The sequence below is a fragment of the Emydura macquarii genome, unplaced genomic scaffold (assembly GCF_026122565.2).
Source record: "Emydura macquarii macquarii isolate MOO-44397 ecotype Brisbane River unplaced genomic scaffold, CSIRO-AGI_Emac_v2 contig_1451, whole genome shotgun sequence".
In the NCBI taxonomy this organism is placed as follows: domain Eukaryota; kingdom Metazoa; phylum Chordata; order Testudines; family Chelidae; genus Emydura; species Emydura macquarii.
The window spans coordinates 4,221,853-4,236,508 of record NW_027131588.1 but is presented as its reverse complement, the minus strand read 5'-3'; the positions used below and the strand labels follow the sequence as shown (position 1 = coordinate 4,236,508).

At 43.7% G+C, this 14,656-nt stretch overlaps 1 protein-coding gene across 12 annotated transcripts in view; it reads left to right on the top strand.

Annotated features, from left to right (window-relative positions):
- MPDZ (multiple PDZ domain crumbs cell polarity complex component) overlaps positions 1-14,656 on the top strand; it is a 270,908-nt gene that overhangs the window by 90,713 nt on the left and 165,539 nt on the right. For 10 of the 12 annotated variants that reach the window (XM_067553100.1, XM_067553090.1, XM_067553097.1 and 7 more), the window contains 3 exons: positions 17-143; positions 4,919-5,117; positions 10,494-10,535. In XM_067553100.1, coding sequence (XP_067409201.1) covers positions 17-143; positions 4,919-5,117; positions 10,494-10,535 — 368 coding nt within the window. The remainder of the gene's footprint in view (positions 1-16; positions 144-4,918; positions 5,118-10,493; positions 10,536-14,656) is intronic. The other 2 variants (XM_067553101.1, XM_067553094.1) reach the window with 1 other exon arrangement.

Genomic DNA, 14,656 nt, shown 5'->3' with positions numbered 1-14,656 from the left:
TTTTTCTTTGTATTAGGATCCAGTGTATTCAATGGAAAAGAGCTACCTGACATCTACTACTGAAGAAAGTTCCACAATCCAAAATACACCCAAAAACATGCATGAGAAGACTATCACTATTGCAAAAGGCAATTCAAGTCTAGGTAGAGTATCTGATTGCCTGATTGCTCTTTCTCTGTTAACATTCACCTACCTCTATGGGCCTATTGTTTTCACAGCTTTCAGCCTACCCCACTTACTGGTAAATCTCTTCACTGTAATATAGTAGGTGTAGACGTCCCTTTATATTCAGTCCTCTCCTGTTCTCAGTTCACTGTGAGCTGTGGAAGCAGGTGTTGCCTCATCAGTCAGTCAAACTCCAACAATAAAGAAAAAAACAGTCAATAAAGCAAAGTGCTTGATAGTCCAGCCAAATATATTTCCTTCTAATAAAACAAAAAATGGAGGCATTTAAACACTAAAATGATGTATTGTCAAAAATCTAATACTTTCCATATTGTTTTTCTTAGTTATCATCATTATTTATATTAACTGATTTTGATGGAATAAAATAAAAGTTAGTCATAACAGAAACTTGAAAAAATGAGACTAAGCGGTTTGTATAGTCAGCCATCAATGTTTGAGGAGTTCTGCACTGGAGTATGAAAAGGACTTTGGTCAAAGGACTCTGGGCCAGATTTTCAAGGGTATTTAGGTGCCTAAACATACATATAAGTGTCTAGTGGGATTTTCAATGGGTCTATGCAGGTTGAGCATCTAACTCATATTGACCTCATGTGACTTCTGTTTTCATCTTTAGGTGCCTAAATATCTTTGAAAATGTTGCCCTTTGTCTCTTTAATGGTCAGTGCTTTGAGCTCAAAGACTCAATAATTGTTAGACCTTATTCCTGGTCTTATGTTTATCTGGGATGTGTCACTTCCTGAGCCTACTGACTGCATCCACAATATGTCTAGGCAGTATGGAGTGCACAAGCCCAGTTGACAAGTTGAAACATTTTTGGCTAGATTATGCCCTGTCCTTCAGTGGCCCTGCAGTGGGGAACAGGGACAGTAATAACTCCCTGCTTCACTTGGCATGGCCTGTGAAAGGGCCATCCTAGCCCCTGCACCTGAAGGAGCACAGGGACTGCAACCAACATGACCATTCCCTGAGAACAGCTCTGCAGAAAGGAGGTGGAGCTCCATTTCCCCCCCCCCCCCCGCCCCCAAACCAATGCATTGGCCAACCAAGCTGGGTGGCTACCTGGAGAGGGATGTAGGCCACATTCCTTAAAGGTTGTGGTAAATTATTCCCTTTTATAGAGCAACTAGGGAATCTCAGGAGGCATTTAGCCACTCTGAGCCAGACTGCCTTCTGGCGTTCCCCATGGGACAGTGCAGCTCTAGACTGCTGTCAAAGCAGGGCACAGTGTAATCCTTTATAAGTGTTCCCTTCTATTTAACAAAATAGCTAAGTCATGTATTGATGACAGAAGCATGTAAGGAGAGCCCTGGCATTCCTTCTTTCTGCTCAGTTACTTCCAGGAGAGGTGTAGCTTGACAGCAGTGTTAGTGCCCCTTCAAATGCAGAGGCTGTGATTCTGGGTATCCCTTAGCCAAGTAGTGCAAAGATGAGTGGGAAGTCCTTACACTCCCTGCTCCCCACTATATAGCAACAAGGCACAATGTAGTCCAAAGTGTTCCAGCCTTTGCCGAGAATAACTAAGCACTCCATGCTGTCTACATATACTGTGGTTGTAGTGAGTAGGCTCAGGAAGTTGCATGTCCAGTGTAACTGTGAAACATAAATATAAGAACACCCAATTATATATTTATATGCAGTCAAAATTTAGAATTGCAGAAAGCTGGAATGACTTAGTAATATGTCTGATATAATGTGAAAATAAGAAAGAGAATCTAGCTTTTGACTGTTCCCCGCTCCTCCTCCCTCCCCCCCTTCTCTTGCAATCCCTTCTCGTTCTGGACCCCTGTGCTGCTGGGGACTGGCCAACATTTTGCACACATGGCTGCACTGCTTTTAACTTTCACTTTTAGTAAAGAAGCTAAATCAAGGGCTGTATAATGGTGTTGAAGGCTGCAGCTGTGTCAATTATTTCAGTTGAGAACTAACATTTTATTTCTTTAAATGGCATCAGTTGTGGCTTCAAGCTCAGATATAACACTTAGCCTGCAGTTTAATTTAAAAAAATCTATGTTGGGAGAACTGAACACTTGAAATACAATGAAAGGTAAAATGTCACTGCTCTGGTAATACATTAGTAAAAGCTATTGATGCACCAGCAGTGGCATTTAATTTTTCTTTTCTTGTAATTCTAAAGTCATGGATGTGATATCATACATTCAAGTAAAGTTTAATATTGATGTGATCTCATAGGCAATGGGCCAAATTTGTCTTTGATGTGATTGTATTGATTTACAGTGGAGCAGTGCCCATTTACCCGAAAGAGGAGCGGGGTTCAAAATCTACAGCCATATTTTGGTTGGCACCCTGGAAACAGTGGAAAGGAGCGCACACATGCTGCCTGTACTCTGGCTGAGTGCAACCCAACATAGAACCAATGTGCATTCTGCTCCTACTAAGAATAAGAATAACCTGTGCAAGTGGCTATGCCCAGAGATTATTGCTGCATGAGGGAATGTATGAGCATAAACATATGGACATTGGCCCCAGACCACAACCTACGCTGGCCATCTCTCATGTGTGCAGCATTTGCTTTGGACATAACTAAACCTTCTGTCCTGTACTCCCACTAATCGCCATGGGATAGAAGAATTTATGAAAAACTTAAAGCATCCTTTGCTGTGGGCGATTTACAAATACATACGTACATGTTCATTGAGACAATCAGGGAGCCTGCCTGTAGCTCAGATTACCTGCCAAACATGCATCGCCTGCCCCAAATAACCTTGTGTCCTTCCATCTGTTTCGTTATGAAATGGCCCTGAAAAAGAGATGGGCTTTGCAGTGTGCCTGGGAGGTTAATAAATCAGGGCTCTGGCATGCCAAAACGGGGGAGAGTGTTCCAGAATTCAGGGCAATAGTCTGCCAGCAACAGCCTCCTGCTTCAATTGAGGAGGCTTCAGCTCATAGCCTCCGTTGATCTCAACTGCAGATGGGGAGAGAGGTGGTTTCATGTAACTAAGAGCCACTAATAAGAGCTTTATAGTTTCTGGCGTGAGTCCATGCATAGCACAAGCCAGTATATGGCCTGTTACTTGTTTGTTTAAATCATTACAACATTTCTCCCCCTCACCATCACAAACAAATGAAAAGTGAGGGATGCGTTTAGAAAGAGCCTATATGGTGGTCCCTGTAGGTGCCCAGGTTTGTATACATTTAGGCTTGGTTTACACTGCTGGCGAAATTCAGCGGCAGTCGACGGGAGATACATAAAGTAGCTTGTGTATCTCCCATCGACGTTCTAATTTCTACGTAGTGCAGTGTCTCCACTATCCTGCGCCAATGGGAAATGCCTTCCCATCGATGCAATTAATCTTTTTTTTGGGGGGAAGGGGGTGGATTAACACTGTCAACTTCTGGATTGATTGAGCGGGTCTCCACTGCCACTCAGTCAATCCCGCAGAATCAATCTGGCAGTGCTGATGGCGCTGCCATCAATGTAGCTATACCTTTAGAATGATGCCTTAGGGGAATAAGCAGGTGGAGTATAATCCTAATGAGAGTTCCCCGGTCTTGGCATTCAGGAGAAAATCTTTAGACTTCGGGTGCTTAAAGTTAGGCTCCATTTAGGCCCCCTAAATAAACATGGTTTGATCTGCAGAAGCAATGAGTTCCTTTAGCTCCCATTAAAGTCAGTGGGAGCTGTGGATAGTCCAAGACCATTTTTATTTAGGAGGCTAAATATGCATTAAGAGCCTAACTTTAGGTGCTTGTGTGTGGCCTTGGTGTTAAGTGTCTCACTTTTTGCAGTGGTGGAAGAGAGGACAGACCGAATTGGTTAAAGAGATAGATTGGCAATGCTGAGTGGGAAGGCTTGACCTGCTCTTACAGGGACCTGTCCTTTCCCTGTTCAGTGGATTATTAGAGAATGGCAGCTCTGGAGAATGGCGATCAGGTGCTTTTCACGAGCACTAAATGTCCTCAAAAATAAACCTGAAAAAACTCATATTTAAAAGAATACCCTAACACACAACCATACTTGAAATCCTTTAGTGAGTATGAGCCAGGATCAAACAGAATAGTGAGCAGCAGCTGTCTCTTGCTTCCTGTAATGAAAGGAACATGAAAACAAAGATTGATTGTAATTGTAGGCATACAAGTTACTGCTGTGACCTAGCCAGTGTGTGTATATAACTGATGTACGATCTCTCTCTCTCAGCAATGCATACTCTAACCTAAATCACAAGGCACTACTGCTCTGGGCTTGAGCCGGTGCCCACTGAAATCAGTGGGCAGATGCCCATGAACTTCAGGCCTTCTGTACGCACCAAGAATGTGCTGTTCAGTGTTAGGAGTATTGGCTTTTTCTGTTCCTATTTATTGATCCTGACTGTTTCAAACCTCAGGGGTTTTTTTAAACCCTGTAATTTAATTAAAATTACCTATAACATTGTGTTAGATCAGTCTTATAAAAAAGTCTATCTGACAATGTTTAGAAGCAATTTACATCTCTCTCACTCAGGCTTTTTTGTTTTTCTTTCTCTCTGTTTTAAATACCATTGCAATCTCTTTTTTTCTTTTGGTATGAAACTTCAAAAATAAATGTTTGTGTAGGGGTTGTGACTGTGACATCTTTGGGCTTGGAGAGTGCATTGACTCCTATAAGGGGTGGCATTCACGTTTCCTGCCTCTGCACACTCCATTATTGTTCACTGCAGGTGGCGTGTATTTCACCTTATATAAATATGAATGCAGTGTATACACAATCACATGTTCCATGCCTGTTTTATAACAGGGATGACAGTAAGTTCCAATAAAGATGGCTCGGGAATGATAGTCCGCAGCATCATCCATGGCGGTTCCATAAGTCGTGATGGACGAATCGGTGTGGGGGATTGTATTCTGTCCATTAATGAAGAGACAACCACTAATTTAACCAATGCACAGGCCCGGGCTATGCTGAGGAGACATTCGCTCATCGGACCTGAAATAAAGTAGGTAAAGCCAGGGTAAGAGTTGTCCTAAGAAAGAACTAACAGTCAAGAAACATACGTGGTGCAAGTCAATATTCTAAATAAGAGGGTTTTTTTTTTCCTTCTGAAAATTGAATTCCACTTTAAATTGGGGCTTTATATAAAGTGGAAGTTGAAATCATTTGTGAAAGGTTTTGTTTTTTCCTTTGCCTTCGTCATCCTTGCTCTACCTGTCTTAACTCAGGAACAAAATAATCAGAACCATTTAAAGAGCAACTTTCTCTCATCAGGCTCATTCAGTCCAAAATCTCTATTTACCTCTGGGAGGAAGCTGCCATCAGAATTTTCCATCTGCCATGGACTTTAAAAATATCTTTTCATCTCAAGAAAATAATAAGGCTTTAGCTGGGGATTTGTGATTCTGTAATGTGCTATGGCAAGAACAATTCACAAGTGATTTTGTTTACAGAATATCTTTATAATGGATTCCTCTTTGCTGGTTGCCAAACAAAGTATGACACATGATATTAATGCAGAAAAATAACATTGATAGGATAATTATTAGTATATCTATGACAAATGGCAGAAATACAATGCATCTTGTGAAGGCTTTTGCAGTTTTCTGTTGGTACATAAAAGGAGCTATTTTAGTAAACAATAGCACTCCAAAGAACAGACTTTTTAGAATTTGCATTATTTAATACAGAGTTTGAAAAAAAATCCACTTGTCTGTGGAGAGTAAGAAGCTCTCCCTCTTCCCCCATTAATTCTATCAACTCCTGCAGAATCTAAGCTTTCATTTAAAATGAAATTGTGTGTGTGTAGGTCTTTAGGGTTGTGAAGATCACCTTCAAAACATGAATTGTCTGTAAAGGGATTCAGTGATGTTTTCCTGAGTCTGCAGAAAGCAAGCTCCAGAGCCTGTTCAGCTGCTCAGAGCTTTGCTAAACTGACTGGTCCTGTTAGTTTCCCTTGCTGATTTTCTGAACCCTGTGGACAGTAGTGAAATTGACAAGCAACAGGTCACTTTCGCTTCTGTTCCTGCTTGGCAGGAATGGTGGAAAGGGCATTGTGTACTAGAAAAGTGCACTGGTTAAAGTGATTTGATTTAAAATTCAGTCTAGCTAAACCGGTGCAAACCCTTAATATTGACACTTAAAACCAGGTTAATCCTTGCTTATATTGAATAAGCTTAAATTGGTAATTTGCTGACACAAGCTAAATCAATACAAGCAGGGGTTAAATCATGGTTAAATCGATTTAATTAAACTGGTGTGTGCTTTTCTAGTAGAGACCAGGCTTGAGATGTGGCAGCCAGCCTCCCAGACTGGGTCATCACACTTGGGCTCACAGAACTTGCTCTACTGGGCTGTGAAAATTGCTTGTGTAGACAGTGCTTTGAAGTTGCAGCTTGGGCTCTAGAACCACTACCCTCCCTAGGCTTCAGAGCCTGAGCCCAACATCAACACAGCTATTTTTAGCATGGTTGTGTGATTTTCCCCCCAATGTTGTACTTATAAATGAAATAAACAGCAGGATCTTATTCAGGAGGACAAGGCAATATGTGGCATTTATTGTGAAAACACACACACACACACACACACACACACACACACACACACACACACAGTTCTGCAGGTGGAATATGTTTACCAGCCTCTGCGTTGCTCATGCCAGTCCATTGGCCAGGTGAACTGAACACGAGAGTGGAGCCGGGCTCGTCAGTCACAAATCCGATGCTCCTGGATGTTTGCAGAACAAACCCAAAGTTTCCATTTCTTGGCTCCATTTTTATAGGAGCCAGTCCCCATGTAAGTCTATGGATTTTTGCCATGTCATGCTGCCTCTGCGTTTGATGTGATTATTAATCATAGAATATTAGAATTGGAAGGGACCTCAGGAGGTCATCTAGTCCAACCTCCTGCTCAAAGCAGGACTAACCTCAGCGAAATCATCCCAGCCAGGGCTTTGTCAAGCCGCAGCTTAAAAACATCTAAAGATGGAGATTCCACCACCTCCTTAGGTAACCCATTCCAGTGCTTGATGTTGCAGACATGACAGCTTTCTGTTATCCTTCGGTTCCTGTTTTACACTTTGTCGTCTTCCTGTTCTTGGGTGTTAACTCCTCTGTGTTCTGGGGTTATCTTGGTCTGCCTTCTTCAGCCATCTGGGTTATAAAAAGTACTTTAAACAAAACATCTTCCCTCCCTCCTGCTGCCATGGAGATTTAGGGCTGCCACCTCTCCATCTCCTTATCTTTTACAAACTCAGACTGCATTCACTCCTCAGTCACACAAACTAACTTTTTACTTCTAACAAAACATTCTCAAATTCACTAATTGGGATCACATACCTACCAAATGCTACATTCTAATAATCAAAGGAACTACAATCTTAGAAAGAAAACAGATGCCAGGGTAAAATTAACCATCAATAATGAATTCCACTGCCATTAACAGAGGCCTATTTACAATGGATGTTCCTTAATTTACACAACAAATGTGTTCTTGATAAGCATCAGACATACATGTTGTAGCAAAAGGGCCTCAGAATGTTCCCAAATAAATATACATAAATTCTGAGGAACGACGCTCCAAGGTGTTACAGAATGTTAAAGCAGGATGTTTCCCATGCATTTGTAAACACAATTACAGCCCTAGAATCCCAGGACATTGATGTTTAAATTACAGCAAACTAGACAGCAGGATGTTAAGCTATCACGGTTGTGCTCATTTGTTAGATTTCAGTGTGTTAGGCCTCAGATAGCTGTTGCTCTCCGATATCAAACTATTGCTTTTGGCCTACACCGAGCCCAAGTTGTATCAACCTGGGCTGGGAGGCTCATGGCCACAGGCTGTGTAATCGTACACAGATCAGCCCCAGTGGCAGTAACTGGAGCTATTCATGTGGGTGGGGGAAGGGGGAGAGATTTAAGAGCTTTAAGAGAACGAATGAGTAGCAGCTCCCCCTGCCCCCCCCCCCCAAACTCTCCAGTCACAACAATCAGGAGGCTGTGGAAGAGGTTAGGGCAGGATAGACTTCCCACCCACCCCTTGCATCAGTCGGGAGTGACAGATGAGACCAGAGATAGAGACTGCTTCTTTCCCCGGCAACCAAAGAGAACTGGGGGAGAGAACACCTAAAGCACCAGCTAGCATTTGATAAGAAAGCATGGTGAAGGACAGCATTCTGCTAGGAACTCCAGCACACTCATCTTTTCTGGTGTGATTCTGGAGAAGGAAGTTTGCTTCTCATCTGGGTGTTGTCCTTGCATAGTGCGGGCTGCCCATTTTTGTATGAAATCTTTGGCTAGTACATTTAATCCTGTGATTGTTAGGTGTCTAGTAAAATTTAGGATTGAATGGGTGTGGGAGTAGGTGAGAGGGAAAGACTGATGGGATTAGAAAAGAGAAATATTGACAAGATTTTGAGGGGGAGAAGTGGCGGGAGAAAACAGAAAATATATGGATGTGGGTAGAGAACAGATATGAAAAGGAGGAGAGAGAGAGAAGGAAAAGAGGAAACAGACACTTAAGACAGTGCAGGAAAAGATACATCAGGATCTGTGGTAAGAAAGAAAATGTGGCATAAAGGGAGAAAGAGAAATGAAAATATAACTAAGGCAAGAGAGAGGGAATACAGTTTAAAAAGTAGTGAGCAGAAGGTTGACAACGTGTTACAATTAAATGCAGCACATAATTGTTTTATTGCTTTAAATTTCAAAGGGCATGGCTTTGGGCAGATGTGGCTTTGTGGGTGCAGCTTACAAGGATTTTTTTACCCTGGCTAGTAGGTTTAGTCCTCCAGCTCGGGAATTTTTGAGTTATTTCTTTGCAATGGGGAAGGAGCAGGCTTCAACTTGTACAAGTGTCATTGATACAGGTTCATTTTTGAAGTTTTATTCAGTAAGCTTTTAACTGTTCAATGTAGAGGTTAAATGAAAATTTGATGTTTTAGGGCAGTTGTTGTAATTCTGACTATCTGTAAGATTTGATGGATACTACAGTGTTTAGAAAACTTCAAAGAAATAGGGTATTTGTCATTTATAATTCTGAATATGTCAAGTTTTCATATGACATCTACAGTTACCAGTTAAGCCTGCTGAATAACATTTCCCAAGTTGAAGCCTGCTCCCTCCACTGCAAAGAAATAACCAAATAAAAGGCCAAACCCTGCTGTGACTTCACTGGGAGCCTTGCAGGAGCAAGGACTGCAACATTTGGCTCTAAATGACTTTGGTTTTGCTCTTGTTCTCGTTTCCCTCTTTTTGTCAGCACAGCACCATTTTCTCATTTATTTTTTACTGTCGAGCACTGTAAAGTGCCCGGAAAACATTGCATTACAGTATCACAAAAATAAACCTCCTGGGTTTTTCTGCAAATGCTCAGACTGGAGAGCTCTGATTATGCAGACCTATAGTGATTTCTGATTGCTGAGCAGGGTGCATAGCCTAGCCTGTACCAGTCTGGTGGCCCAGTGATCGTATTCTGCACTGCCATGTAGGAGATCCTAGTGGTTCAATGCCCAGTCTTTCAGGCTAGTGGGTTGACAGTCTTGTGGGAGGCAGCATGCTTTAGCCTGTGCGGAGAGGTGGGAAGAAATCATTCCCCTCAAACCTGAGAGTCCAATTAACGTACAGCATATAGGTGGGCAGCTGCATTGTAGGGCGACAAAAGTGATGTTGACACTTTTTTTTTTTTTTTTTTTTTCCAGGTATTGGGTGGCCTCTGTTGGTGTGGAGTTGGGTGGGCTTTAAATAAAACTATTTCAATTACAAAGTTCCTTTTGAGTATTTTATGGGGAAATGATTTATTGAAAAACCACCCAAAACATTTGTACTTGGCATCTGTTGTGGACTGCAACTTTGTTTTATTTTTATGGAAGGATATTTGAGTTTCAGGAGTTCAAGAACAGCCAGTTTGAGTTCCAGGTTTCATTATTTTTTGTGGAAAACCAGATGCGTGGCCTTGCCAGAATGCATTCTGTTTCACTTCTCACTCCACCTTGCCAGAGGCTCTTATATTTTTGTAATAATGGCCAAGGTTTTTTGCTCAGCAGCAGCTGCTAGTAACATCTGCCAGATAATTACTGAGCTGAATCAGAATTCACCTGCCTTAACCTAAAGTGTGTGGATGAATTCCTGATCAAGGAATAAAAGATTGATTGCAGTTCCTTTTTTCCATGCTTGTTAATAATCACTGCTATAGACACCAATAAAGAGCAGATGCTTTCCGGGGGAGGTGAAGATGAAATGTTGGTGGAAGGGGTAAAAATAAATAAATAAATAGAAGCTCACACTTTTAACTCCATATTTATGCATCTCACATTCAGCATGAGACACTGACATTTGTTAACACCATTGTAAAAAGATGCTGCATCGTATGCTTCACATTCTAGATCTTCTCCAGCACCTGCTGATGATCAGGCCCCCTTTTATGTGTGAGTATCGGTGATTCAAAAGCTCATTACAGCTCTGTGTTGCAACTTGTCTTAAATCATTTCATGCTTTTATAACATCCAAAATGCCAGGGATGTATCCAGATATAGGTACAGTAAATATATATTTGGCTCTCAAGCATGCAGATTGGAGCGTACTTCCTCAGCCTGTGTTAAAACCACTGGTTTCTGCAAATTTGCTGATGGACTTTTAAAAATGTTATTTCAATCGTATTATACAGGTAGAATGTATTCAGATAGTTTGTGTGTAAGGGGACGCTCATTGGAATTGATACGTATGTGGATGTACTGATATCTGGATTAATCTGTGTCATATTTTCTGTGGCACTAATGTTTTATTTTCTACACATGTAACAAAAAAGGTTTGGTGTAGTTATAAAGTCCACTGTATGTTGACTACGGTAATTAGTCCTGAATGTGTTGCGTACTTCATTACTCAGTTTGCTTCCTCTTTGTGTTTAAAGGTTTTTGTGTGGCTGTTTGACCAAGCATGCAATGAATGTTCCTTTTGTACTGCATGCAGTGTTGTGTTTACGAAATGTTTTCGTATCTACACCATTTGGTGTTTCCATTGTCACTGCTTTCTTTGCAAAGCATATCTTAAAATGTTTTTCTGCATCTTACCAGAAAAAATAACATATTTTCAATTTGAAACTAAATAATTATAAAGCAGAGGAAGTTATTGAACTTTGACATTTTAACCTCTTACAGATCAGAAATGCAATGCAACAAGTTTGCTTTACTATAATTCACTCATTTACTCTTTTTTTTTTTTCTTTCTTTCTTTGATTTGTATATCCTCCCCATATCACCTCCCCCAATCCCCAGCAGTTTGTTTCACTTCTCTGTCCTTCTTCCTGACCACATTTTGGAGTAAGTTTTAAAGTTAATGTCAGTTTCTCCTTTGGATGAACCTTTTAAGTATTGGGGTAGAACAATATTATCTTTATTTCTGTCTCACAGTACTAAGAACCACAGTGGACCAATGGCTCACTGTCCCGGGCCCCTGGTCACCGAAGACTTGATTGTGCAAGGTGCTGAGCAATTCCTGGGCGCGCTGCGTGCCCGACTCACTGAAGATGGCAGTCAACATTGTGCAGAGACTAGCCATATTCAAGTGGAACTTGTGTTGATAACTGTGAGAGTTCTGTGCAAATACGAGGATTCAGGGCAGAATTCTTGGTAGTCATAACTCCACTGGAGTAAGTGGAGCTACTCTCACAGAAAATTTGGCCCATAATATGTCCCAAGGAGAGCAGCCCCAGTAAAAGACTGCTATTTAACAGAGCTATATTTTCAAATATAGGACATTTTAACTATATGTTCTCAAACAGCCTCACTCCCTACAATTTTGGTTATTCCACTAGATCTAGTTCTGTAATTTCATTTGAGTTAACATGGTGTAAATATAAAGAGAGGGAGAAGGAGAACTCTAAAAGTTACTAATGTTACAGTGGAACCTAGCTAATAACAGGAATGTCCGTGGAGCTGATTACAAATGACTGAATTTTAGAAATTGTTAATAACCTCTCCACACAGAATGTAATTTCTCATGTATGTTACAAGTATAACTTGGGTTCTTCTTCGAGAGCTTGCTTATGTCTGTTCCATTCTAGGTGTGTGTGCCCCCCCCATGCATGGTGACTGGAAAATTTTTCCCCTTAGCAGTACCTGTAGGGCCGGCTCTGGCACCCCCTGAAGCCCTGCACACATGCTGCGGTATATGAGGCGCCACCGGCCCTACGCCTCCTCAGTTCCTTCTTTCCACTACTGACAGTTGCTGGATTGCAAATACTTCAGTTCCCCCGTTCTATTGTAGTTAATAATTAGGCTAATTAAGTAATTCTTCGTTAGTTAAGTGATGTTAGTAGTAGTTAGTTAGTGTTAAGTGTTAGTCCCGCTAGGGACTTTGACTTGTGTGCTGGGCATGCCCCGCTCTCTGGGCTTCAAGCCCTGCACAGTTTGTGGCGAGCCCTTCCCGCTTAGCGACCCCCACGAGAGCTGTCTGAAGTGTTTGGGGGAGTCACACCGCAAGGACAAGTGTAAAATTTGCAAGGGCTTCAAGCCGAGGACTCAGAAAGAAAGGGAGATCCTCCCGAAAGCCTTTCTTATGGAGGCGGCATTGAGACTGGCCTCGGAACTGCTACATTCCGCCTCAGGGCCGAGCACATAGTCAGTGCAGAGCACCCCGCCTGCACTGAAAGCATCGCGGCACTGGCCACATTCTCTTCTGTGAAAGAGGCAGAAGAAACAGCTCCAGGACAAAGACGCTCCCCTACACTGAAGAGGAGTAGAGATGCAGAGTCGAGCAAGGGCACTACTTCCTTCCAGCTGTCTGTGCCGGTGCATTTGGAGCTGGACTTGTCCTTTATGGCCCCGAGCCCCCTCAGAGAGCCACCCCTGACACCAGAGAGTGGGAGGGGAACCCTCCACTCATGGTGTCGTCGACGCCAGAGGCACTCCAGGCAGTGAGGGATTTAATTGCTGTCCCCCTGACGCCAAATCCTAAGCGTGGCTTGATGCCGGGGAGAGAAAAGGTGCCAGTTTCAAGAGGGAAACCTACGATGAGACCCCCTTACTGGCTGCGCTGGTTGCCTGAGCCCTGGAGGGCATCACCTCAGGACAGGTCGCTGAGGAGAAGGTCCCCATCGTCGAGACACAGATCCCCGAGGTCTCAATCCTGCTCATTGGGTCAATCGATGATGGCTGAGCGGGAATACAGGCATTGATCTCCCGCAAGGGAGCGCAACAGACCCAGAGGGACTCAGTGTCGAACCTGGTCTCAGACGCTGAGGTCCCTATGAGAGTGGAGCCATTCCACCTCCCTGGCACAGAAGGCCTCCCACGCGATGAACAGGTGCCAAAGCCAGTCACTGTCAGCGCTGGGTTCACCTGCACGCGGACGGCACCGCCACAGTTTCCCAACACTGGGGCACTCTTCGACCTCCCAGCGAGAGTCTCCGTGGTACCACATGGCCCGTTCCCAGCACCAGTCTTTGAGGTCGCGTTCTTCGACACCCCGCTCCAGCTGCCATGCTGTCGACCGTGGTACATCCAAGGGGTCGAGGCACTGGTCGCTGTCCCCCAGACACTCGCACGAGTCATCATGGGCCAGTAGGAGAGAGGTGGAAGGAGCCCTGCCATGATCCTCGGCTAGTGACTTCTATTCCTCGGAGGACAGATCTGCTGCCCGCCCCAGTCACCGCTATATCCCAAAACCTCTAGATCAGAGTCCAGAACTCTTCCCGTCGAATTGGCCCCAGGGGCAGTGACCCACGCAATGGCCATATTGGAACTCGTGGGGGTTCTCCGTGGTGGGGGTTCCGTCCTGTCGGCAGAAAAGAGAGCATCAGCACTGACAGCGCTAGAAAGGGCCAGGGACCTGGGTTCAGACGAGGATTCAGATCCACCGGAGGGGACCTCCACTTGGGTGACCCAGTGGGAGAGAGTGCAGCCCACTTTCACGATACAGTAGTCGTCATCCCCAGATGAGGCGACTGCAGCGGACCTATCAGTCCTGCTCAATGACTTTAGGACCCACCAGGAGCTCCTTAAGAAGGTGGCCTCTAATCTGGGAATAGAGGCAGAGGAGCTCAGAGAGACCTCAGATAACCTCTTTGACGTCTGGGCAGCCGCGGCACTGGCCCGGGTCACCCTGCCAGTGCACGACGGGGTTCTTAAGTGGGTTAAGAGCCTGTGGCAAACACAGTCATCGCTGCCACTAACCTCCAAAAGGGGGGAGAAGAAATACTACGTCCCTGCAAAAGCGTTTGAGTATCTCTTCACACACCCATCACCAGGCTCCCTGGTAGTGGCAGCCGCAAATGAGAGGGACAGGTAGGGCCAGTCCGGCTCCATGATGAAGAATAAAAACTTCAAAAAGCTGGACTTACTCAGCAGAAAGATGTATTCTACGGCCAGCCTGCAGTTAGAATTCCTAACCAGCAAGTGCTGTTAGGGAGATACAATTATAATCTCTGGGACTCCCTTAAGCGCTTTGAGACGCTACCCCAGGAGCAGGCGTTGGATCTAACGATGCTCCTGGAGGAAGGTAGGACAGTAGTCAGGGTGGCCTTGCAGGCAGCCTCGGACTCCGCTGGTTT